Here is a 27,765-nt window from a genome sequence, read left to right as displayed (position 1 = left end):
TGTAATCGGCCCATAAGTCTAGATATAATATGGCATCTATGCCATGCTTCTGGTACATAAAATTGCCTGGAGTGTCCCTAGGGGGGATAGGAATCTCTTCCTCCAGTAACCCTTTCCTAGTTCCTATCTGTTTTAACTTGTTGAAAAACGGCATCTTGCTTACTTATTACTGAATGCTAGATCCTTATTCCTTAATACTCTTGACAGCTAGTTGATACAAGAAACACAATAATACACATTTAAACAGTTACATTCATACCACAACATTAAGCACATAAACACGTTGAAGACATAGATGACTACCCCCTTATACTAGATGTACTGCTCAACAGTACGGATACACTGCTGTAACAGTGCAGAAATTCGGAATACTTGATATACTGCTAAACAGTACAGATACACTGCCTAAAAACAGTGCATACCGGACTTGCGTACCCAAACCCGTCTAGATACGACCCAGCAACGGTACTCACCGGGAAGCACGGAAACAGAAGGCCTCGGAAAACTCGACTGGACTCGACTCGGAACTTCGGAAAACTTCGGAAAATTTCGGGAAACTTCGGAAAACTTCGGAAAACTGGTGGGCCTCTTCACACCTCGGACCTTGCTTCTTTCGGCTAGGCTCTGGTCGGGATCCTCCGCACTCCTCACCGCCTCGTCTGGGCACTGATCGCAGTCTTCGTCACCTCCGTGGGTCAGAGGGAGATGCAGGAAATCCTGCCAGTACACGTGTGTTCCATCTAACTGATGGCAGGGGACACAGCTTGCAACGCGCCAACCGGCGCGTGAGGTGGGGGAGGGGTCCCTGTTCGGGCGCCAAAATGACGTAAATAATTAATTTACTCTCTTAATTTCTATGCAGGTAAGTACTTAATCAATAATAACTCAATCGGAATGAAAAAAGACAGAGTCCGTGGTGTTAGAGTTTCTAAGGGTTTTATTCCTTATAAAGGAATCAGGATATCATGTTCTGACCACCACAGGGGTGCCAGAAGGGATAGATGAGCGCTCTCGTTTATTGACAGTACATAGCTTATATACTTGATTTATACCATAAGAATCAATGTAAGAGGCGTAACAGCTGAGAGAAGACAAGATAACAGTATACACGTGGTACTAGTACATCATCAAGAGGCGTAAACTAGGCGTGAACCAGAGGTGTGTGCTAGAAACGTCACTGATAAGTGACGCAAGTGGGTGGCACCAAGGGGTGGTGCTAACAGAATGTTGCAATGTCAGCAGAAATCGGAAGCTTGGATGCGCGCGCAGCTGCATGACGTGTGATTGACGGGGTGCAGGGGACTTGACATTTACACTGACGGAAAGAGACAGAAGTCTGGCATGTCAGATCAACTTGTACTTCTATCATATCTGATATCTGGTGTTTAGGAACTATACTATCTGGGCGGAAAAGGTCTCTAGGGCAGAAGCTGTTCTATGCTAACTGTGGATGCGTGTATAAGCGCCTAAGTGTCTACATGTGAAGCGTGGGGCACGGGGCCTTCCATGGAAGCATGGCAACAGAGGCTATGAATTACTTGCATTAAGACAGGTCGGCCTTTTGGCTCTGCAGCTGGAGAGGATGTTTACAGGATCTAGTAGACAGGAATGCATTCTCGAGGAGCGGAACAGATAACTCGAAGGTTATAGTCAGTCTTGGCAGAAAGCAGGCTGGAGCTGAGCGCGAGGGGCCGCGCTGAAAGTAGGACAGAGTTCACGGGTACAGAGGTAGCCTGGGCAGAGTCAGGAGCCACAAAAGAGGTTCAGATGGCAGGAATTCAGGGCCTACTCTTGCTAGAGCAGGAATACATGAAAAGTGTACTACAAAGAGACGGTGGCATAGCATACTTAGGAACGGACTACATAATCCATTCATGGTGGATCTGAAAAAGGACAAGTTAACGGTGGACGCAAATGCATTTGCGTCTTCATAGCTGGCACAGGAGGGAAGTTACATGCACTTTAAGCTGGTACATGGAGTCGGTGGGGTACGCGCTAGGGAACACAACATGGCCAAAATTTAATTTTCCTCAAAGGTAACAAGAGAAAGTTCTGGATCACAAACTGTAAAAACAGTAATACACAGAATTATGTATTCAATCCCCGCATGCTGTAAGCATGGTGTGTTATCCATGGTAAAGGTTAAACGCTTACCGATAATGCTGCGACGATGTTAGTTCACACGACACAAAACACTTCAATCTGGAAGAACGCGCATGACCCAAATGCGTGAGTGAAATAGGACTAGTAATGTTAGATATCAAAAAAGGACTGAATGGAACCGACGCTCAAAAGTGGATGTGCAAAACAATAGAAGTGAAAACCGGACTATTCTTATGTTTACGACTGCAACAAAAGTGATCCCAGTAATCAGTGTGCCCAGTGTACTTTAGAATCCTGAACGCGTATATCTACAGGATGTTGAAAATATAGTGATGAAAATCGTGTAGTGATGATACAGATCATCGAATTATGAACCGAAATAATAGTGTGTGGGGAACATGAAAGTTACTATTCCCTCGTAAGACACAGTATGTAAAACTTATTCCATGGACCAGTGACAATGTATGTTAGAAGTAGACAACGGCTCATGAATCCGTTACTGAAATTTCAGTTCCTAAAGTTTTACATTGATGACTGCCTTACATGTATATTCATTTTAAACCATCTGAGAAACAAATGACAATAACTATGTCATTGCACTTGCCATGAACGACAATGTATGTTACAACACATTCCTTTGATCGGAGACAATGCATGATGGAGGTGGACAATTAACCATACAACCGTTACAGGTATCTCTGTTCCTGGAAATGTAAATTGATGACGACCTTGCCTGTACAAACATATTACAACCTCTGTGAAACACAGTTAAAGACATCTTAGTTGCTAGAAATCAGCATTGATGGCAATCTTAAGCTACATCTGTAAAACACATGTCAATAACTGTGACATTGCACTTAATGCATATCAAAACATTATGAAACCCACGTAATGTAAATGTAATCTTCAAAATGATCCAGAAAAGTGGTATCTGCACCCCTTACAGGAAACAACTATAATCAACTCGATCATTTAACCCTTTAGGGAATGTGGTACCCAGAGATTCTATCCAGTAAACTTCCCTCTGTAGTAATCTCTTGTGATTGTCAACTCCATCTAGAGGTTTTACTATCTCAATTATCTGGCCACGTATTTAGGAAATACTGTGCTTAGCCTCTTGCCAGTGTGTGGCTACACTAGAAGTTGATTTAATTCCTGTCCAAATACTTATGTACTAGAGCAGCCCACAGACCCTGAAGACACTAATAGTGAGTCTATGCGCTTATTACGTATAGTGCCAACAGCCAGACATACTTCACTCTGACTGCAGATAAGCGCTTCAAACGGTTCCGAAATCAGAATGCCTCTTGTAAAAGTCACCCACAGCTTTTACGTTACATAGGCATGCATTCTGCCAATCAAATCTGGAGTTGGCACTCAGCTAAAGAGCTTCTGCTTTACCTGCCTAGTGCCCCAGCCCAGGGCTTCATTGCGCTAGGCACTCTAGCGCAGAGCTCTTATTTGGTATTACCGGTAGACCCCTGGCCGGCCTTGACCTCCTTTCCGCGTTGTTTCATTCCTGAACCTCCATCTCAGCACTTCCATCAGTCTCGGCTCTTATCTGTTCCAGTCCTAAGGTTTAACTGAACCACAGTCCTGAAAAGTATTTTTTTATTGAATACACATTAGTATTAACACAATAAATAGCATGAAGTTGAGACTAATGTGAAAACTGCGCTTGTTCTAACATTGGTGAAGGTAGGTCTCGATATCATGGCTGCCTCCGCATCTTCTCAGCAAGTAAGCCTCTGCCTCACCTGTGCGTAGAAGATTCATGCACAAGCAACTTTGTAAACACTATTTGAATGGTAATACTCCTCACATCTACAGAACGATGTTTCTGTTTTTTAAAGCTCCCAAACACAATGTTCCACTGACAGTGAAGCATCTCGAGGCCTCACCTCTTGGCACTACAGCGCTATTCTGTGTGAGAGCTTGTCAGTGTATACTAAGTGACAACATTTGTACCAACCATCGCAGTGGCGGACAGACTCCAGGGATGGGAACCGCTTCATGTGAATCTCTGGGACAATATTGACAACGTGAGCTCAGAAGCGTATCACTCGTCCTCTAATGTGATTGGCTCAAACCGTGCGACTCTTGCACAACTGTAACAGCTGTATAACTTCCATTGTGGAAGGCGTTATAAACATAGCCCCTTCTTGGGGTGTTGGGGTCGTTCTTTCCCCTGACTTTCGGGTGCGCCACCACCCTGATCGAACCTCTGCTTTATGACTGATTTATTTACTAATCCTGAACAATATCTGGTTCTGTTTAATTATTTCCTGAATTTTATTCCCAGCTTCATACCATTTTTTTTATATATATCACTAATTGATGGACTTATAACCGCTCGCTTTGCAGTCTGTGATGGCCGTAGCCCTAATAAACCTTCACAGTTTTAGAACTCTATTTGTCACATTTTCATTCAAAAGCCCAATGTGCTTTACAGCTCATATTATAATTTTGGTGACTAGATCTTCGTGATGAGCAACAAAATTATTTGGGTATTAACACTGCTCCCAGTCCGTCAAAAGCGCTTTAAATTCACATATTAAAACAAGCATTGGCAAATCCAATAGGTCTCGCCTTTGGGACCTTATAAGTGTTTAGCCATGCAACAGTTGATGTTGTTGCACCAAGGATATTGTGCTGGATAACTAAATACTTATAAGGTCCTAAAGGCAAGACCTATTGGCTATGCCAATGCTTGTTTAGCTGAGATAGGACCGTGTTCCCTGGTAACTTTGGTTGAAATGCGAGTTATATCGTTTATCAGTCGAACATGGCATGAGGTATTGGTTTTGAATCATTTTGGGACGTGAGCACTTTCCATGAATGCGTGCCTTAAGCATGTGATCAAGTTTTACATCATGAAATACATGAGATGCAGCATCTCGCATTGATTTCTCTATTGTCACTTTATTTACATTGGGCACCTTTTTTGTACTATTATATGTTGTATGCTAGTAATTATAATCTCCATTATCGTTTGTCAGTATTACATTGCATATATGATATCTTTTGTTTATTACGAAAGATGGACTAATTAGCATCTTGCGTTATTTATTTTTTTAGACCCCTGAAGAAGGGTCAATGGAGTGACCCGAAATGTATTGGGCTGTAAAATCTATGGATAAGATAGAACTGGAAGTTCAAATAATGTCCGTTGGATTGAACAAATTGAAGTAAAAATCGATTTCTTTCTGAAAATAAGGAAGTGATGAAGCATTGAAAAGTAATGGCTTGCAATTTTGTTTATTGAAAATTTATCATCACAAATATTGATAAGGAACCCTGGAGGTTTCCATGGAATAAGTGCACACATTCATCAGGTAAGGGCTCACCTGACCGGACAATGATTGTAATACTTTTGGCACCTTGACATAGTGTAACAAATGGAGCAGCACCATATGAACATGGTATAGAAAATGATTTTTTTTATTACTTTAATGTGCACAGAGAACCATTAACACTATAATAAAAAATACATCCACAAAAGAATAAGACCATTTTTATTCGCAAATGGCATTTCTGAAGTTGCTATGGCATTAAGGGTGACAAAACAGCAGCAAATATTCACCAGCCAAGCCTTGGAGGAAGTTTAGCATCACACAAGGCCATTTGCAGGTTCTGAAACACACTCCCATAGAAAATAGTGGGTGTAGGAATTTAATTTAATACCCCATAGGAAACTATGTTAAAATAATTACATTATTTTGACTTTTAAACTATTATAATTAAAAATTGGGAAGAGGAGTTGACCTTGTGGAGAGGAGTTGGCCTAACATCTAGGGCAGTTGATCTCAAATCTGGGGTTTGAGTCTTGGCAAGGACGCGCAACATCCTGTGATTCTGGGCAAATCACTTAATCTCCCTGTGCCTAACAAAAATGAATGTGTCCTCATGTTATGCAATTTGTGCTTGTGTAAAGCGCATTGATACGCGATACCTTTGGGTCAAGTTCATGCTATATGAAACGCTGTAAAAAAATGCATTTATATGGCGCTCATCAACCCTGCCAAGACATTAAAGCACTTTACGCTAGGCAGCATTCTGTTCTGGTGCCAAAAGTTAGTAGTTAGTCCTGTGATAATACTTGCTGTCAGTTAATTATGTGCATATGTGTATGTGTTTGTGTGTCTTAAAAAGTGCACACAATCATATCTACATATATTATTAGTTTAGCTAATAATATTAACTATAGTAAAAAATATATTTAAAATTAAAATCTAATTTACAATAATTAAACTCAAGTTTAATTCAATGTGGTTAGTACTAATTGGAAATAAAATTGCTAGGTTGTGTTTTTTTATTTCATTTTATTTATAAAAAATCTATATTTATTACACTTGAAAATTGTGAATATCCAAAAGTGTGAAATTCACACAAAAGTATAAGAGTGAATTTATGCTCACTATTTACAAGACAAATATACAAATCTACATATTTAAATTTAGACTTGTAGTGTGCAGTAAATTTACTAGCTTTGGCTATTCACCATTTCTGAGTGTAAATATACTACATAGGGGACGATTACGATGTAGGTCGTAAAGCTTCCAAACCTAGGTCATCGTCGGTTTCAATTCCGGCTGGCTGATTACAATACAGCCAGTCAGAATTGAAACCGGACGGTCATTCCAGCTGGCTTCCGAGAGGAGCCCGCCAGCCAGTCGGAACTGGCCCGTAATCAATAAGGATGGCGGTTTGCGCCGCCCGGATTACGATAATAATAATAAATAATAATAATAAGGTAGTTTGTAAAGCGCTTGGTTACGCCATCCCGGCATGTCCCCGCACTGTGGAGAACAGAACAAAACCAACCAGAAGCATTAGCAAACCACCCATCCGCACCTACGCTCCTATATAATATAGAGGTGAGTTTTAAGAAGACTCCTGAACTTGGCCTCCTCCGACCTTTCCAGTCTGAGACCCACCGGGAGTTTATTTCAACTTTGAGCCACTATGACTCTGAAAGAGCGTCCTCCCATTCTGGCTTTCTTGATAAGGGGGAAAGCAAGCCGCCCGGTCCCACCTGAGCGTAAGGCTCTACTTGGCTCATACCTGGAGACCAAGTCTCCCAGATATGGTGGAGCCTTATGCCAGAGAATGCAATGGCATATAAGGAGGGATTTGAACAGGACTCTCTTTTTGACCGGTAGCCAATGTAGTGCTGCAAGTGCCGGCCTAGAAGCTGCTCTTCTTGGAAGTATTAATACCAGCCGAGGGCCCGCATTTTGTAGGACTTGCAGGCGCCCCAAACTTTTTTCCGTAGCTCCTAGAAATAGGACATTCCCGTAATCCATACGGGACGTCACGAGGGCCTGCGTCAAAGTGCGTCTGGCTTCAAGAGGGAGCAGATCCAAAGATTTGTTTAGTGTTTTTAGCACACCGAAACACTTTCCCACTAGACGGCGAATGTGCCCCTCGTAGGATAGGGTAGGGTCCACCCATATCCCCAGATTCTTAGCCTCCTTACAGGGGGTGGGAGAAGGGCCCAAATATTGTGGCCACCAATCCACTGTCCAGCTAAGATTATCTCCACCGACCACCAACACCTCGGTCTTGGCTCCATTTAGCTTCAAGCAGTGCGTGTTCATCCAAGAGGCCAGAGCCTGCATACAGGCCTTAAAATTGGATGCCGCGACCGAGGGTGTTTGGGAGAGCGAGATCAGCAGTTGGGTGTCATCAGCGTAGGAGACTAACTCCACTCCAAACGCTTGCACCACCTCAGCCAGGGGGGCCATATATAAATTAAATAAAGTCGGACTCAGGGCCGAGCCCTGAGGCACCCCCTGTTCCAGCGCCACCTCCATGGATTGAAAAGAGCCCCGTTGAACCTGAAAGCTGCGGCCCGTAAGGAAGGATTTCAGCCACCCTAGTGCGGATCCTGTGACACCACCTCTGATCAGACACTGCAGCAAGATGAAATGAGCTACAGTGTCAAACGCCGCACTGAGGTCTAACATCACCAATGCCATGGTGTGTCCAGCATCCGCAACTTGTCTTATGATCTCCGTAGCTCTCAGTAGGGCGGTTTCGGTCGAATACCCTGACCGGAAACCCGATTGGGAGGGATGTAGGAGATTGGCATTCTCTAAATGTGCCATCAGCTGAGTATTTGCCACCTTCTCGGCCACCTTAGCTATGTAAGGTAGCAGAGAAATCGGCCTAAGGTTCTCCAGGACTTCATGACTCACATTGGATTTCTTCCTAATGGGTAGAACTACTGCCTTCTTCCAATCTACCGGATGTGTCTGGAAGGCAAAGGAGATCTGCAGCACATGTCTGATGTAAGGCTCCAGGACCAGCAGGCTGTCTACGAACACCTTGGGGGGTGCTGGGTCCCGAGGGGAGCCGGACTTAACACTCAGACAAATACTCCGTAGAACATCCGGGAGCCTTTCCACATTACACTTCCTCAAAGGTCAGCCCGCTTTCGGGATTATTAGAAAAGGAGGCATATATGTCCCTGACCTTACTGGCAAAATACTCTGCTACTCGGTTACACTCGGTCACTGAGTCATTGTCTGGGGCATTCGAACTGGCCACTAATGAGATCTCTTTAAAGATCTTAAAGAGTTCTTTTGAGGAGTTCTCTGCATCTCCAATTCTAATATTGTAATGGGTGGCCTTGGCTCTTCGTAACATAACTTGATATTTTCTCTGCGCCACCCTATAATTTCTTTTCTTCTGCGAGCAAAAATCTGTGTGCCAGCTTCTCTCTATTCTCTTGCAGTCAGATCTAGCCATCTGCAGAGCTGGCGTATACCAAGGAGCGGATTTTCTGGCTCTGCTACCCGATTTAGTCAGACATAGCGTAGCCACTATATTAAGGGCACTAAGAAGGCGTTCGTCTAACTTTTTATTAGTGCTGTCGCTGTCTCCGCCCCCCGGCGGAACCCCTTCCTGCAACAGTTTACTAAAGGTGTCCTGAGAGAAGTGTTTCCATTTGCGATGGGGATAGTTTTGGTTTCCTCCCCTTTGTGTGTCTTCCGCTAAGATGTTTATACTGAAGGGAAACAAGAAGTGATCCGACCAGGGGACTGGTAAAGGAGTGTCCGTCTCCACCCCGTCCCAGCTGGCAAACACCGGATCTAATAAATGGCCATGCTTATAGGTAGGGGTAGTGTTTTTCAGCTCCAGTTGCATAGCCTGCAGCTCATGCCTTAAATCTACTGCCTCCTTTAGCAGGCCATCCTCGAGGTGTATGTTGAGGTCCCCTAGCACAAGAAGCCTGCTGTTCCTAATAGCCTAATGAACAATACCCTCCATCAGACTTGTCCTGAACTCACAGAGCCCTCCTGGGGGACGATAGAGAAGGATCCTCGCAATAGAATATTGAGGGCCTAATTTTAGGCTGAAATATCCTGCCTCACAGCTATCCATTTTTAGGGGCTCTAAGGTGCATTCATACGGTGCTTTGATGACCATTGCAATCCCCCCACCCCTTCCCGTATCTCTATCAATTCTGGCTATAGTATAGCCTGGGGGGAGAGCTTCTATAATATCAGGATCAGAGTTGTCCCCCAACCAAGTCTCCGTTAGGAAGAGAACATCCAGTTTCTCATCCAAAAGGAGGCCCCAAATCTGATTACTGTGCTTACTCTAAGATCTGCAGTTCAGCAGGCCTCCCTGCAGATTCCTGGTAGCTGTCCCGCTAGCCGGCTCTCTCCTGCCCTTAAATGAGCAATGCATGCAGTCCCTGAGTAATGCCTCCATGGAGTGCCAGCATACCTCCGTAATGGGTGGACATAGATGTAACAGTTCCTCTTTCCCATAATGTATGGGACGCCATTTCAATTGGACAGGGGTCGTGGCCCCGGCCCCTAGTCGGCCGCGGATGGGCGCAGACGGGCTTGCCTTTGGCGCGCCCGCTGCACGCGTCCTCACCCTCCGCATCAATCGCCCACAATGGGCGCGGCGGACCAGGGCGGGAGTGCAGCAGGTGAGTGACCCCCCCGGACTCTTAATCAGCCCCAAATAGAGTGCATGTTATTTTTAAAAATGTCAGCTCAATACAGTGCAAATCATTAAAACCTACTAGCAGTACTCGCTAACACTATGTAAAAAACAGCAATACTATTGCTTTTACATCAAAATGCTCTAAATCAGCACCCAGAGTAAAATGCTTGCAGCGCACAAGCGGATAGAGCCTACCTCTGCCACCGGCTTGCTCGTCTCCACGATGCACGGGTTTACGGCAGGGTTTTCATGTAGGCCTTTCTGACATGGAAAACCTGTCGATAATCGTGTTTGGGGGCTCCTAGCAGGGCTCCCTTTCGTTTGCTGCCTCTGTGCCCCCCTGTTAATCCCTGCACCATGTGGCAGGCGCATTGATTTGTCTGCCACGAGGTGCAGGGATTAACACAACCTCACATTTCCCTATGGGAGCATGTACAAAGAAATCAGGAAGTAGAGCCTAAGAGTGTAATGATACTACTAGTAACTTTTGACACAAAGTCATAGCCACTGGGTGGAGATCTCCTAATTGTAAAGTATTAGACAATTTTTTTAAGTTTATTACATTTTAAAATAAATTATACAAATATTTCTGTTACATATTAATGAAAATTAATTTTATATATGTACTTTAACAGTAGAAAAAAATAAAAACCTATTACAGCACAACAAACTTAGTTTTGAATTAAAAATAGTTGACGATTTGAATATATTAAATTTAAATGACATTTATTTTTTTAATTAATTTTAGAAAATTACTACCTAAATAACATGTCCATATTTATTTATTATATAGCAATGTTACCAATAATATTCTATAGAAATATTTTAAATTAAATTATCTTTAAATAAATATAGTTACGTTTATTCTTAAGCTTAAAGGTGTGTTAAACTATTTAAAATATAAAGAAATGTTTATTTTAAAATAATACACTATTTCTTTAACATTAAATTACAGTTATACATATGTTTTAAAATTCTAAATACATTCTTTTATTTTAACATTACTTGTTATCTGGTGTTATTATAAGAGCCTGTCTGTGTTACTATGGATAGGGGTTTTTTGAAGTACCAGTGCTTGGCCATATGTGGTGCTGGGCTTACTCCAGGTCGAGCTGGAAAGCATTTGCACCTGCTTTGCTGAAATATTTGGATATGCTAACTATAGAAGTGCAGTTTGTGAATACCAATGGGCTCACTCTTTTGAGGGTGAAAGTTTGATCCTTCATAAACCTCTCCTTAATCAATTTGCTAAAAACCTTTTTTTACCATGAGCAGCAACCAAAGTTATCTATTAAGATATGGTGAGGTTTCTCTGTCCTCTAGTGCGGCCGTACCTTAGGCTGCTTTGTGCCAATTACACCCTTACACCATAGGGTGAGGGTGATTGAGATATGTCAAGTTAAAGATTTATACTGAAAGTGTACTCTTCCAGAACAGAATTCAATGTTTCATAAAATTACCACTTTGGGTGTGTAATGTATGGTGCAGCACACATGCACATTTGGAAATACTTTCTCCAACTTCACACCTGCCTTGAGGATGCGAAATTGTTTCATGCCTATCATTTTCTATTAAAGTTAGTAGATAGGGATTAGTGTCAACATCCATGGGTGAGTGCGTGCGAACATCCATGTACCACCCATGTTACGCCTCCATGGCGTAAACTAGCTCATAGTGCTACGTTGTATTAATTAGGGTTACTGTCCAACTCAATTAAGAATCTGCACTGGAAAGTAAGTCTCAAAACAATACTTTGCACCAGGTTTGCACCACTTTTCCGATGCAAACCAGGAACAAACTCTTAGTAAATCTGCCCATAAGCATAACACAATGGTTGGTATTAAAAGGGTATTGCTACCCAAAGGAGTCCTCTTTCCCAACCTTAGAAATATGAAAGATTGAGGGGAATAAACAATAAGGTTCTGAACCTATGCCTTTCTATTTGCATGGAGCATTTTGATGCCACTTCATTGCATAATTTTCTATATTAGAAGAAATGTTACTTATGAACTCCAGATAAGAACTTACACTTGAGAGTAATTTACATGTGCAAGTCTTCTCATTTGGGTCTTTGGAAAGGATCATTGGTTGGCATGCAGTGTTTTATCACCTACCAATATCGTTGGTAATCTCTCCTTCTGAGCAGGGGGCACAGGCATAGCAGCAGATGGGTTGGCCCTCCAGAGGCACCTTCCTGTACCCAGGAGGACAGCTCTCACTGCACACAGAGCGAGGGACCTGGAGAGGAGGCAAAGAAGAACATGTGTGAGAAATAAACAGGGGAAGAGGCAAACGCAGATGTGACATTATCACACAACCAGCAGATTGAGAGACAAATTGTATCTATGAGATAAAAGAGGAAGATGAGATAAAGGGCAGATGTCAGCATCAGTGTGAGCGATACTTGAAGGAAGAGATGTGGGGCACATGTGATTGCTTCAGTGTGAGGGATCCAGGGAGTTAGAGATGCGTGGGTAAATGTGAATGCATCAGTGCGAGTGATACTTGTAATGATGCTTGGAGGTAGAGATACAGGGCACATGTGATGGCATTAATGTGAGGGACGCAAAAAATGAGAGATGTGGGGCACATGTGATAGCAGCAGTGTGAGGATCCAGGGAGTGAGAGATGTGGGGCACGTCATAGCATCAGTGCGAGGGATACATAGAGTGAGAGATGTGGGGCACATTTAATGGCATCAGTACGATGGATCCAGGAAGAGATGCAGGGCATATGTCATAGCATCAGTGTGAGCGATCCGGGAAGAAGAGATGCAGGCACATGTGAGTGCATCAGTGTGAGGGATACTTGGAGGAGGAGATGCGCGGCACATGTGATTGTATCAGTGTGAGGGGTCCAAGAAGAAGAGATGCAGGGCACATGTCATAGCATCAGTGCGAGGAATACATGGAGGAAGAGTGCAGGGCACATGTAATTGCATCAGTGTGAGGGATACATGAGGAAGAGATACAAGGCACATGTAATTGCATCAGTGCAGGGGATATAGGGAGTGAGAGATGTGGGGCAAATGTCATAGCATCAGTGCGAGGGATCCAGGGAGTGAGAGATGCGGGCACATGTCAAAGCATTACTGCGAGGGATCCTTGTAGGAAGGGGTGCAAGTCACATGTCATAGTATCAGTGTGAGGAATCTTGTGAGTGAGAGAATTGGGGCACATGTTATAGCATCAGTGCGAGGGACCCTGAAGGACTGAGTTATTTAAGACCCAGCGGTGCCAGGGGACAACACCTGAAACCTTCGTGGGTAACCTGCTCCGGCGTACGAATGACAGAGACACGGGACACTTCCTTCGGCGTCAAAGATTCAAGGTTTATTTACTGCAGGGAAACACAGAAGTCACAGGAAGTACAACGAGTGTAGTTCGGGGAGACTGCTTCAAATTGGTTCTGTGGATCGCTCCTTTTATACACAATTCTCCCATAGGTTTACATGGTACACAAAGGTTTAGGACTTGGGTCCCACAATTATCCCCGAGAGGGGTCGCTTTGGTCACTTTGATACATTCAAGGTCCGGCACATAAGTGCGGAAACATTTGGCGGTTCCCAACTGTAAAAACCCATCTTCCCACCATTAGTACATTCCAATCGGCAGTAAAACAGATCGAAGAAGGAACAAGAACAGGTGCAGAGGAAGATGGAAACAGTGAGGAGATTGGAAAGGGTGTAAAAAAGGGGGGTATCAAGAAACACGAGCTACAGGCATCAAAGGGACGTGCCTAATGAGATGTACGGCTGAGACAATAGACCAGCACGGCAAGATGGGCCTCGAGCGGCGCCATCTGCCTTACAGTATCATCCCCCTCGTCAAAAAGACACTTTCAAAGGACATGTGTCTTCCACAGATCTCTTGGGAATCCCAGGGTCGCGAAGCGGACAACGTCCGTTCGCTGGCTACCTGAGGGCAAGAAACAAAACGGATGCCGTATCTAAGATGGAATCCGTGGGTACAGATGAAAAACCCACGTAACAAACGAACGGTTTAAGTTAGCACAGCGAAACTGCGCACACTTACTAAACTCGTCATTTGCGGTTCATAGATACCAGACTCGACCATATTCGTGCGAGTCGAAAACACCACTTACAATTGTCACGGAACCTCAGACGCTCCTTTTGCCCTCATGTAGGCAAGCACTAGTCGGAATCATACTCAATATTCATCAGACCATCTAGATGTTGCTGTAACATAGCTCTGTCCAACCGAGTTCCCTTGATAACAGGTGGCTGTCTTATACACGTTGTAGCACAAAGGCCACATAAGGCAGGACCACACTGCACACAAAGGCAACACGTGAACAGGAACGCCACAACAACTCCGATAATCATCAGAATCTTCCAACCCCAAGTCGACATCAGGCCCCAAAACCACCCAAGTAGCGTCCAATCCCCTACATCCACGTGTATGGATTCAGAGATTTTATGCAACTTTGAGATGGCTTGATAGACGGTCGGAGCGTTATCAGGAATGAAAATACAGCAGCTCGAATGGATCACCTTACATACCCCACCTCGATCTGCTAAGATCACGTCTAAAACCATATGGTTTTGTAACGTCATAAGTCTATCCTGAAGTTCTGTGGTGATATTACCAAGGGCACTGGCAGTAATATTAGCTGTCGATTCCACCACTCGAGTCAACTGTCTTAGGTTCCTACTATTAACCATAGGCCCCCAAAACGGGAGGAAACCCTTGAAAAAGTCTCCTGCCTCTTGACCGGCAGTGTCCTCTTCGCTAATTACGCCTCTCACAACTCTATTTTTGTGATAGTCTGCGTCTACAGTGAACGTCGGAGGCAACAGATTTGCGATAAAACATGAGCCCACAAAGTCGGAGGGCAACCATGCATACGCACGATCATGGCAGACAAAGTACGTACCCTTGGCAGCCAGAAACACAGGGGACGAGACCATCGGCAGAATGTAATTTTCAGTGCAAGCACTCTCTCCAAGTCGGGCTTTCGATCTTCGGCCACGACCCATTAAACAAAAATTACCAATGTGGGGTACGACCCATATCGGAGGCGAGCTTTTAAGCTGTTTATCACTCGGGAGCGCACTGTACTCGACCTTACTCAGGACCCTATAGGCTTGTACCTCTTCCTCTGGGATGAGCGACGGCTCATAGATATCTCTATCTAAATCTTCTATCGCTATGGACAAAGGCTTATAGTACGAGCCAAGGCCAAGGTAGGGAGAACGTGGCTCTCGAATGGGGTGAGAATCTAGTGCGCTTCGAAACATTGTTTGAAATGCTCGAGCGGACCCCTGGGAACTATACGGTAACACCAGATATGGAATTCCCTTATCCGTGGTATGTGGCATTAATCCACACACCCAACAATTAGTAGTATTCACCACTAACTGGTGCTGGTGAAGGAGCTGAATAAAGGAATTATTGCGGAATTCTGCACGTCTAGCCTGCTCGTGTTCGGGTAAGATATGAAAAGAATGAGGAGATGCAGTGGAGGTAAGTGTAGGGTCAGAAGTAGGAGTAGGTATGACAGAAGGTGAGAAGTACGACATCATATAATACACCCCACACGCTAATAGTGCAGAAACAGTCAGAAGCAGTACGAATATTTGAAACATAAAACATTTGGTACGAGTAAGTTGCTGTAGCTTGAACCTTTGCGCCTGAGCTTCTTCCAAGTCCATCAGCTTTGAAAACGCCATCCCCTATGACCGTCCGCAACGTTTCTTGACGCACTTCGTTCTGTGTAGCAGTAGTCAATCCCCAGGAGTTCCCAGGAACCGACGGTCTTTAACCTAGCGTCAAGACCTGCTAACCAGAAGGAAGTACACGCACGGCCCTACGGCCTTTATTCACAATGTATATGCAAAAAAAATGTCTCTCAGCTGTGGAAGCAAAAACACATATGGAACGAAACTCAATATATATATATACAAAAATAATTACAATGACACGGGTGTTCGGACTGATCGTGGAAAATGGGATAATGCAACTATAAAGGGGCAGAACGGGATTTTTATTTGTCCTTAGTACTAGAACGCAAAAAGTATCGAGTTTTCCCAGGACGTGTATGTTCATCAAACAAAGGATCCGATGAGGGAACAGAGTCCTGTTGATCAGCCGAATGTTCTGGTCTCGAGTCTTTTGATGACAAATGTTCAACAATGTCTTTCTGCTGCACTGAGGATTCTCCGATAGGTTGTGCGTCGCTAAAAGGTACAAACGCCGGCAATCCTTCTGATTCTGATGAAGCAATGCCCCTCCTCACCCACGAGTCTGCCGGTAAAGGAATAGGAACTTTCTTCGTATGGGTGGCATGCACCCAATTCTTCCGACCTTCTAAACGAACGGCAGTTCTCGTGGCGAGGAGGACCTGGTAGGGTCCAGTAAACCGGGGTTCCAAGTTCTTCTTGCGGGCAAAATTTCTGGTGACCACCCAGTCTCCGGGCTGGAGCTGGTGGTCTGGACCCTCCGTCTGCGTCGGCAATGCTTCGTAAACCTGTTGGTGAATTAACCTCAGTTTAGCAGTCAGATCATGAAGATAGTCAATCAACATTGGGTACTCAAGATTACAGAACACACCCGGTCTAGGGACCCCCCACACATTCGCAGGACGACCGAACACTATTTCATAGGGGCTAAGCCCTACTCGGGAGTGTACGGTTGCCCTAGTTGACAACAAAGCTAAGGGTAAAGCATCAGGCCATGAAAGACCAGTCGTAGCCTGAATCTTCGCTAGCTTCAGTTTAAGGGTACCATTATACCCTTCAACCAAACCAGCTGACTGGGGATGATTGGCGCTGTGGAATTTTTGATTAATTCCAAGGCCCTTACACACACTCTTCATCACACTCCCCACAAACTCACTTCCGTTATCCGACCATACAATCCGAGGCATTCCGTACCGAGGAAAGTATTCCTTCAGCAGGATTTTCGCAGTCGACAAGGCAGTATTGTCTTTGAGGGGATAGGCTTCAATCCATCGGGAGAACGCGCAAACCACAACTAAAACGTATTTCAGGTTATTGCATCGCTCCATATGGATGAAGTCTAATTGGATCACCTCAAAGGGACATGAAGGGGGAGCAAAACTACCAGGAGGAGTTGGGGTTCCCTTACCAGGATTGTACAACATACATACCATACAATTCTTAACCAATCGTTCAGCACATTTCGTGATACCATCATTCTTCCACACAGGGGACAGCAACTTACAAATACCTTTCACGCTAATATGTGCTAACCCATGTGCCATTGTCACAACAGCTAGCACATACGCATCTGGTAACATCCATCTCTTTTGTTCCGACAAATCAACCCAACAACCATTCGCATCCAACTTTCCCGTACTTTCTTTCCACTTCGTCTTTTCAGTTTCGGTGGCTTCATTCTGAATTGCTTTCACACTCTCGATAGTGTCCTCACACATACTTGATTCTGTAGGCCACCTAACCGAACTCGTCACATACATTCTAGTGCTAAGGTTCCGGGCAGTCTCCTTAGCAATCTCATCCGCAAAGGCATTACCACGACCAACATCATCCGTCACCTTACGATGCGCACTACATTTAACAATCGCTACCTGTTTAGGCAACGTAAGTGCATCCAAAAGATCATTCACGAGCTGTCCATGCTGAATCTTCGTACCATGCGATGTCATAAAACCTCTCTCTCTCCACAACCGTCCAAAGCTATGGGCGACGCCAAAGGCGTATTGGCTATCGGTAAACACATTCACACGTTTCCCTTTCGCTAACACACACGCTCTAGTTAGAGCGATCAGCTCTGCAGCCTGGGCAGAGTTCTGATTCAATCTCGCAGTTTCCACTACAGTATTCAATGTTACAACAGCATATGCAGTAGTCACATCACAATTCGGCAATTTAAAACATGAACCATCCACATACAACGTTCCATCTGGATCTTCCAAAGGAGTGTTTTTAAGGTCCACTCGACCTTTTGTTTCCTCTTCAGTTCTCAGATAGCAGTCATGGGCTGCTATTTCATCTGACTCTGTGCTAATGGGTAACAAAGTTGCCGGGTTCAGGACATTACAACGTCTTATCTGAATGTGGCTTGCCAACAGCGTCAACTCGTACCCAGACAACCTCCCACTCGTCAAGTGCTGAGTTTTCGTACGATTTAAAAGAGTGTCGACTGCATACGGAACCATCACCGTAAGCATATTATCCATGACCAATCCTGCTGATTGTCGGATGGACACCGCAGCTGCCGCTGTTGCTCTCAAGCAACTCGGCAATGCTCTAGCTACCGGGTCCAAGGTCGAGGAAAAATATGCACATGGACGTTGCTTACCACCAAAAGGTTGCGTTAAAACACTCAAAGCACAACCTTCCCTCTCGTGAACATATAATGTAAACGGCTTGCTGTAGTCAGGGGTACCTAACACAGGAGCCGAACACAATGAGTCACGCAATTCAGAAAAACTTTTCTGACATTCCTCCGTCCATGGTAAAGGAGTTGAAACATCCTTGCACGTAAGAGCCACCAATGGTTTTGCTAGCAATGAAAAATTTGGAATCCATTGCCTGCAATACGATGTGATACCTAGAAAGGCACGCACATCTCTTTGCGTTGTTGGCACAGCCATTCGCGCAATTGCTGCAATTCTCTCTGGGGTCAACCGTCTTCCCTCCTTTGACAATAAGTGACCTAGATAGGTTACCTCTTGACAACAATACTGGAGTTTAGAAGGTGACACCTTGTGATGTAAGTCACAGAGATGTTGCAGCAACGACACCGTAGCAATTTTGCAAATGTCCTGAGTATCTGCAGCCACCAACAAGTCATCGACATATTGGATTAAGGCCGCACCGGCCGGCAATGTAAACGCATCCAGTTGACCCTTCAAGGCTTGACTGTAAATCGATGGACTCTCACAGTAGCCCTGAGGAGCGCGTTTAAACCGGAAACTGCGTCCACCAAGAGAGAAACCGAAAAGGTCTCTGCTCTCTTCTGCAATTGGAATGCTGAAAAACGCATTCTTCAAATCGATCACCGAAAACCAAGATGCAGAAGCTGGAATCAGAGTCAGTAGCGCCGTGATGTCAGGCACAACAGGAAACTGAGGAATCACAATTTTATTCACCTCCCGTAAATCAATAACAAAACGATAAACAGGTGGTTTCGAGGGATCAGTACATTTTAAAATAGGCAGTACAGGACTGTTGCACACGTTTCCCCGCGTTTCTTCAATAACATCTTTCTCGATCAGATCATAAATGATCGCTAACAGTGCTCGTTCACCATCAAGAGAGATACGATACTGGGGAATACGTGGCAACCGCACATTAGATTTTAGCTGAACAACATAAGGGGAGATGTCGAGCAGGCCCATGTCGTTGGGACCTGTTGCCCACAAAGATGCAGGAAGAGAACTCAATTCCGGTGGAAGCTTATTGAGAGACAAGTACATAGGAGAGACAACCCTCTCTCCTAACGTAAGCTTTACACCCGCAGGAGAACAATACAGAGTTGCATACAAACGTTTTAGCAAATCCAGGCCCAAAAGATTTTCACCACAACCCGTAGTCAAAATCAATGGAGCTTTTAGCTCACACGGCCCAATTGTAAGGGGCAAAGGGCGTGAAACTGGATTGCTAACAGGGGTGCCAGAGAATCCAACGGAAACATTTGTTAAGCCAGACAAAGGTGCGCCAGGGAGTTTCGAATGCATTATGGAACTTTTCGCTGCACCAGTGTCCAACAGAAAAGGCTCAACGACGCCCGATGTAGCAACTGCGACGTAAGGCCCTCTCTGATCAACCGGAACTGATACCACTCCCTCTCCTTGTCTATGGCTGTCCTAGTAATTACTGTCGTCATTTTCCTGATCGACGTAATAATCATCTACATTGTACTGCGCAGATCGTCCTTGCGATGATCCGCGTTGATCAAAACAGTTATTGGAATTTGATGAGTTATCTGAACGATCATTTTGAACACCACGACCCCTACCACGTGATGTCTGCTGCGACCCACCACGGCCTCCTCTAGATGAGTTACCACTGTTACGGTCGTTTAGAACGGGACAGTTGAATTTTAAATGACCCTCCTGTCTACAATAGGCACACTGATTGTACCCTAACGAAGATCTTTGGGAAGAGGAGTCAATTCGAGGTTGTGACCTATTTGATTGCGACTGCGGCCTATTTTGCTGCGAAGCATTCTGGTTCGAGCGCGGAGGATACGCCTGCTGTAACAACACTTTAGTTTTGAGTTCCTTCGTCTTCTTATCAGCGCGGTCGTTCTCCTCTTTTTCTCTGTTCTCATAATACTGTGCCGTAGCCAATATTTGAGCCGAAGTAGAAACGGCCCACGCACTCTCAGAATTTTTTAATTTATTGCTCAAATCGGGCAATAAGTTAGAGACAAATTTGTCCACGAACAACCGTTGACCACCCTCAGTGCCCATATCCTGACCACTATGATCGATGAATGCCTCCTCAAATCTCGTAAAGAAATCAGAGACACTCTCGTCCTTTTTCTGTTTACACGCTGACAATTTGTCCCAGTTCACCCTCATAGCTGGCATAAGGGTTTTCATTAGCGTAATTATTCACTGAGGGAGAGCAGTAATGAGCTGTTCAGGCTTAGACCCCGCCAACTTGTCGCGTGTCGGCCGCAGTAAGAGTAGCCCAATCACCACCTAATTCGTTTGCGTGATCTTCGTGCCGAATCTTAGCCCATACCGGCTGCGGTAGGACATTGCCGAACAGCATGTCGATATCGGCAAGATTCATTATCGTAGCGTCTACGAGCTGCGACAATTCCTTATAATACCCTGTAGGATTTTTGCGAGGGTCAGGCAAAGATTGCTTCACCTGCAAAACTTCTGATCGTTTCCATGGGAGATGTATCCATACTCTCTGGAAATGTGGCAGGATCAGTGGAATTTGAGCAGCATCACCTGGCATCCACACTGGTGGAACTTCACGCATGGGGAACTGACCGGACGCATCTAACTGCCTCTCAACATCCTCAACAAACAAAGCTTGAGGTATAGGAGCGGGACGGAAAGATAACAACCGCTCAACAGCACGTCGAACATTAGTATCCACTATCAGTCCATTCGAGAACTGAAGCTGTAGGTCAGACAAAGCGGTCAACACCTCGTCAGGTGCATCGGCCGATATCTGATCACGCAGAACCTTGCACATTTCTTCGAACACGTACCTTTGTGTCGGTACATTGAATTGGCAAAACGTATCAAGTACAACGCGTGGAGGATTTCTAAGAGGGTGCGTCATCCAACCCATCGCCATATTGTATAGCGAAGCACGTTCCCTGTTACCGGGAAGCTGACTACGTCTCTGAGGACCATCTGAACCAGCGGACCCAAGAACAGGCCCAAGAGAATGAAAGAAACTAGCCGCAACAGGAGGAGTACGACTTCGAGTAGATGGAGAAGTATAGCACAAGGGGCTAACAAGAGAAGGAGTAGAAATAGAAGAAGCAACAGGAGTAAGTAGAGCAGGAGCAGTGGCGGGAGCAGGAGTATGTGGAAGCGGAGGAGCAGTAGGAATAGCAATCGGCAAAGGAGCGGGAACAGTCGGAAGAACGGGTGCAGGTTGAGGAACAGGCTGAGGAACAAGTACAGGGGGGACCACAGGAGCTGCGGTACCCTGTACGTACGGAGGTGGTGACTTCATAAGATAAGACATTAAAGGATCCTCAACTGATTCGTCCTTCTTATCCGACTCCGTTGGCAAAGCAGGATAGCACTTATCTATGGACATACGCTGTAGCCTATCAAACACTTCCTTTTCCTTAACCTCCTTATCACGCTGAAACTGCTCTGTTTTCTTTAGAATGGTGGCAACACCATCTCTCTGATTACGTTTAGTCTGTCTGATCTCTTTCTGTCGGGCTTCTTTACGCCACAACCAAAAGGCATCAAACATGGCCGGCCTTGACTTTCTTTCAAACAATTTAGTCTCAAGATTATCTAAGATCGTTGTCTCAAAACTACCATGAGGTGGCCAACTAAGGGCACCATCTTTCCTAGTATAACGGATCCAGTAATCATTAAAAGTAATTGGACCTAGCCCGTGTTTGCTGTAGAGTTCATAAGTGGGAGTTCCAACCGGAGGTATCGGACACGAGTCCTCCAGTCGGGAATCCATACCACAACGCCTGAAACAACTAAACAAAGTACTGCGACCAGGCATCTTGCACACTAGCCGAGTTTCACAAACGTCAAGTGTTACGGGATTTACCAAGTCCCTGCAAAGAGCAAAAACCCTCAGTTTTTGGCGACTGCAGACGTCAAATATCACAACAAAGTACCAAGAACCACAAATGCAATGGAACCATGCAACAACTACGCAACCACAACCAAGAACTCTGGGAGCGACCCACAAATACTTAACTCAAAGATCAATGGCGTCACCAGGAAGGCCCGTCAATCGTCTCGCTATACCAAGGTCTACGCCAGGCGCCAAAACAGGTCTACAGTCAGGGCAGCAGTCCGTCGCAGCCGTCAGGAGGCGGGAATCTTCGCGGGAAAAGTCTTCGGGCCACTTGTTTCGACAACAGGATCGATGAAGCGGAGTGCACCTTCCCTCTGAGATTTCACACGAAGTTCCTCACGATCGTCGGGCTTGGACCGGTACCACTGATGCAGCCCCACGTTGGGTGTCAACTGAAGGACTGGGTTATTTAAGACCCAGCGGTGCCAGGGGACAACACCTGAAACCTTCGTGGGTAACCTGCTCCGGCGTACGAATGACAGAGACATGGGACACTTCCTTCGGCGTCAAAGATTCAAGGTTTATTTACTGCAGGGAAACACAGAAGTCACAGGAAGTACATTGAGTGTAGTTCGGGGAGACTGCTTCAAATTGGTTCTGTGGATCGCTCCTTTTATACACAATTCTCCCATAGGTTTACATGGTACACAAAGGTTTACGACATGGTTCCCACAATTATCCCCGAGAGGGGTCGCTTTGGTCACTTTGATACATTCAAGGTCCGGCACATAAGTGCGGAAACATTTGGCGGTTCCCAACTGTAAAAACCCATCTTCCCACCATTAGTGCATTCCAATCGGCAGTAAAACAGATCGAAGAAGGAACAAGAACAGGTGCAGAGGAAGATGGAAACAGTGAGTAGATTGGAAAGGGTGTAAAAAAAGGGGGGTATCAAGAAACACGAGCTACAGGCATCAAAGGGACGTGCCTAATGAGATGTACGGCTGAGACAATAGACCAGCACGGCAAGATGGGCCTTGAGCGGCGCCATCTGCCTTACAGTATCATCCCCCTCGTCAAAAAGACACTTTCAAAGGACATGTGTCTTCCGCAGATCTCTTGGGAATCCCAGGGTCGCGAAGCGGACAACGTCCGTTCGCTGGCTACCTGAGGGCAAGAAACAAAATGGATGCCGTATCTAAGATGGAACCCGTGGGTACAGATGAAAAACCCAGGTAACAAACAAACGGTTTAAGTTAGCACAGCGAAACTGCGCACACTTACTAAACTCGTCATTTGCGGTTCATAGATACCAGACTCGACCATATTCGTGCGAGTCGAAAACACCACTTACAATTGTCACGGAACCTCAACCCAGGGAGTGAAAGATGTAGAGCACATCATAGCATCAGTGCGAGGGACCCAGGGAGTGAAAGATGCAGGTGATATTGGAGTGCACCAGTGTGAGGGATACTAAAAAGAAGCGATGCTGTGCTCATGTGATTGCATCAGTGCAAGGGATATAGGAAGTGAGAGATGCGGGGCACATGTCATGGTATCAATGCGAAAAACACAGTTGATGGACAGAATGCAGAACAATGTCTTACATTCACCCCAGTAAAAAGATCTGGGCCTAAATCCATCGTTTTTGCACTCCACACCACCCTAGGTAAGACAATGGCTATATGCAAATCTGCCTTGACCCTGTGCCTCATGGGAACAGTCCAGCCCGAACTATCAAGCCATGTCTTTCCTAGACCGGAATCAAGCATCCAAGGACCGGACTTCTGGCTATCAGCCTTCTTCAGCCTGGATAGCTTGACTCCAGTGATGTGGAGAGCCTGGGACTCACGTCTGAGCATACCCAGCCCACTCGGGGTGAAAATTGCAAAAAACACAGTTGATGGACAGAATGCGAAACAATGTCTTACATTCACCCCAGTACAAAGATCTGGGCCTAAATCCATTGTTTCTTTGCACTCCACACCACCCTAGGTCAGACAATGGCTATATGCAAATCAGCATTGACCCTGTGCCTCATGGGAACAGTCCAGCCCGAACTACCAAGCCATGTCTTTCCTAGACCGGAATCAAGCATCCAAGGACTGGTTTCTGGCTATCAGCCTTCTTCAGCCTAGATAGCTTGACTCCAGTGATGTGGAGAGCCTGGGACTCACGTCTGAGCATACCCAGCCCACTCGGGCTGAAAATTGCAAAAAACACAGTTGATGGACAGAATGCAGAAAAATGTCTTACATTCACCCCAGTACAACAATCTGGGCCTAAATCCATCGTTTTTTTGCACTCCACACCACCCTAGGTCAGACAATGTCTATATGCAAATCAGCCTTGACGCTGTGCCTCATGGGAACAGTCCAGCCAGAACTACCAAGCCATGTCTTTCCTAGACCAGAATCAAGCATCCAAGGATCGTTTCTGGCTATCAGCCTTCGTCAGCCTGGATAGCTTGACTCCAGTGATGTGGAGAGCCTGAGACTCACGTCTGAGCATACCCAGCCCCCTCGGGGTGAAAATTTTTAAAAACACAGTTGATGTACAGAATGCAGAACAATGCCTTACATTCAAATACGTACAAAGATCTGGGCCTAAATCTATCGTTTTTTGCACTCCACACCACCCTAGGTAAGACAATGGCTATATGTAAATCAGCCTTGACACTGTGCCTCATGGGAACAGTCCAGCCCGAACTACCAAGCCATGTCATTCCTAGACCGGAATCAAGCATCCAAGGACCGGTTTCTGGCTATCAGCCTTCTTCAGCCTAGATAGCTTGACTCCAGTGATGTGGAGAGCCTGGGATTCACGTCTGAGCATACCCAGCCCACTCGGGCTGAGAATTGCAAACAACACAGTTGATGGACAGAATGCAGAACAATGTCTTACATTCATCTCAGTACAAAGATCTGGGCCTAAATCTATAGTGTTTTGCACTCCACACCACCCTAGGTCAGACAATAGCTATATGCAAATCAGCCTTGACCCTGTGCCTCATGGGAACAATCCAGCCCGAACTACCAAGCCATGTCTTTCCTAGACCAGAATCAAGCATCCAAGGACCGGTTTCTGGCTATCAGCCTTCGTCAGCCTGGATAGCTTGACTCCAGTGATGTGGACAGCCTGGGACTCACGTCTGAGCATACCCAGCCCACTCGGGGTGAAAATTGCAAAAAACACAGTTTATGGACAGAATGCAGAACAATGTCTTACATTCACCCCAGTACAAAGATCTGGGCCTAAATCCATCATTTTTTTGCACTCCACACCACCCTAGGTCAGACAATGGCTATATGCAAATCAGCCTTGACCCTGTGCCTGAGGGGAACAGTACAGCCCAAACTACCAAGCCATGTCTTTCATAGACCGGAATCAAGCATCCAAGGACCGGTTTCTGGCTATCAGCCTTCTTCAGCCTGGGTAGCTTGACTCCAGTGATGTGGAGAGCCTGGTACTCACGTCTGAGCATACCCAGCCCACTCGGGGTGAAAATTGCAAAAAACACAGTTGATAGACAGAATGCATAACAATGTCTTACATTCACCCCAATACAAAGATCTGGGCCTAAATCCATAGTTTTTTGCACTCCACACCACCCTAGGTCAGACAATGGCTATATGCAAATCAGCCTTGACCCTGTGCCTCATGGGAACAGTCCAGCCCGAACTACCAAGTCATGTCTTTCCTAGACTGGAATCAAGCATCCAAGGACCGGTTTCTGGCTATCAGCCTTCTTCAGCCTGGATAGCTTGACTCCAGTGATGTGGAGAGCTTGGGACTCACGTCTGAGCATGCCCAGCCCACTCGGGGTGAAAATTGCAAAAAACACAGTTGATAGACAGAATGCAGAACAATGTCTTACATTCACCCCAATACAAAGATCTGGGCCTAAATCCATAGTTTTTTTGCACTCCACACCGCCCTAGGTCAGACAATGGCTATATGCAAATCAGCTGTGACCCTGTACCTCATGGGAACAGTCCAGCCCGAACTACCAAGTCATGTCTTTCCTAGACTGGAATCAAGCATCCAAGGACCGGTTTCTGGCTATCAGCCTTCTTCAGCCTGGATAGCTTGACTCCAGTGATGTGGAGAGCTTGGGACTCACGTCTGAGCATGCCCAGCCCACTCGGGGTGAAAATTGCAAAAAACACAGTCTATGGAAAGAATGCAGAACAATGTCTTACATTCACCCCAGTACAAAGATCTGGGCCTAAATCCATCGTTTTTTTGCACTCCACACCACCCTAGGTCAGACAATGGCTATATGCAAATCAGGCCTTGACCCTGTGCCTCATGGGAACAGTCCAGCCCGAACTACCTAGCCATGTCTTTCCAGGACCGGAATCAAGCATCCAAGAACCGGTTTCTGGCTATCAGCCTTCTTAAGCCTGTATAGCTTGACTCCAGTGATCAATGTGAGGCATCCACGGAGTTAGAGATGCAGAGCACTTGCTATAGCATCAGTGTGAGGGATTCATGGTGGAAGAGATTCAGGGCACATGTCATAGCATCAATGTGAGTGATCCAGGAATGAGATGCGGGCAGATATGATTGAATCAGTGCGAGTGATCCACGGAGAGAGAGATGCAGAAAACATGTGATTGCATCAGTTCTAGGGATCCAGGGAGGAACAGATGCAGACAGATGTAATGCATCAGTCTAATGGGTCCAGGGAGTGAATGATGCTGGGCACATGTGAGTGCATCAGTGCAAGGGATCCATGGAGGAACAGATGCAGGCCAATTTGTGACAACATAAGTTCACAAGATCTACAGTTGAAGATATGTGAGGCAAAAGTGATAACATCAGTATGAAAGATCCAGGGAGGAAACACCAAAGGGCACATGATATTACAGAGTGAGGGGCTTGTGTAGGAGGAGACACTAGGTACATGCCCTATAAATATAGTGCCAGGAGTACCGAGGACAATGAGTTAAAGCGACTGGGTGTTCTTAGCAGGCTACAAAGGGGGTCCAATCCACAGACCAATTTGACCACTTTAAAAATAAGATTTTCTTCAGAGTAAACAAAATTGTTTGTGGACATTGACAAGAGTTTGCTGACTGATTCCCACCTATTAAATAGTGGCGATTTACATCAGTCATGAGCAGGAGTTAATCCATGTCCAGAATGCAAGTGTGCAGTAAACAACTCCAGTATTGGTGAAAATGCAGAGGAAGTGGTTCTCAGCAGTAGTGCAACATTCGCTTTCTAGGAGTACTTCTGAAAATGTTTACAAATTCCTCCCAAAATATTTTGTCCTTCAAAGTACAAGAGCGAACTTGTTGAATTATACTTATATTTGAATTTGTGTATGTGACAGTCAAAGAACAAGTCCTTGGAGGGAGACGAGACAAAGATGATCTGCCAAAATATTAATAATAGGTATTTTTAATTCAATTAAATTCTTATTTATTGTGCTGTGGAACTCAACAGAGATCCACATAAAGAATACAGCAATTCATCCTCATCTTCAA

The 27,765-nt window shown here is 45.3% G+C and overlaps 1 protein-coding gene across 3 annotated transcripts in view; it reads right to left on the bottom strand.

Annotated features, from left to right (window-relative positions):
- The window catches only part of LOC147689419 (vomeronasal type-2 receptor 26-like), a 583,477-nt gene that overhangs the window by 31,782 nt on the left and 523,930 nt on the right, over positions 1 to 27,765 (bottom strand). For all 3 annotated transcript variants that reach the window (XM_086940099.1, XM_086940100.1, XM_086940098.1), the window contains one exon: positions 12,183 to 12,306. In XM_086940099.1, the coding sequence (XP_086796225.1) occupies positions 12,183 to 12,306 (124 nt within the window). The remainder of the gene's footprint in view (positions 1 to 12,182; positions 12,307 to 27,765) is intronic.

The sequence above is a fragment of the Lissotriton vulgaris genome, chromosome 10 (assembly GCF_964263255.1).
Source record: "Lissotriton vulgaris chromosome 10, aLisVul1.2, whole genome shotgun sequence".
NCBI lineage: Eukaryota > Metazoa > Chordata > Amphibia > Caudata > Salamandridae > Lissotriton > Lissotriton vulgaris.
Note: the sequence above shows the minus strand (reverse complement) of the source record. Positions and strands in the feature narration are given on the sequence as shown.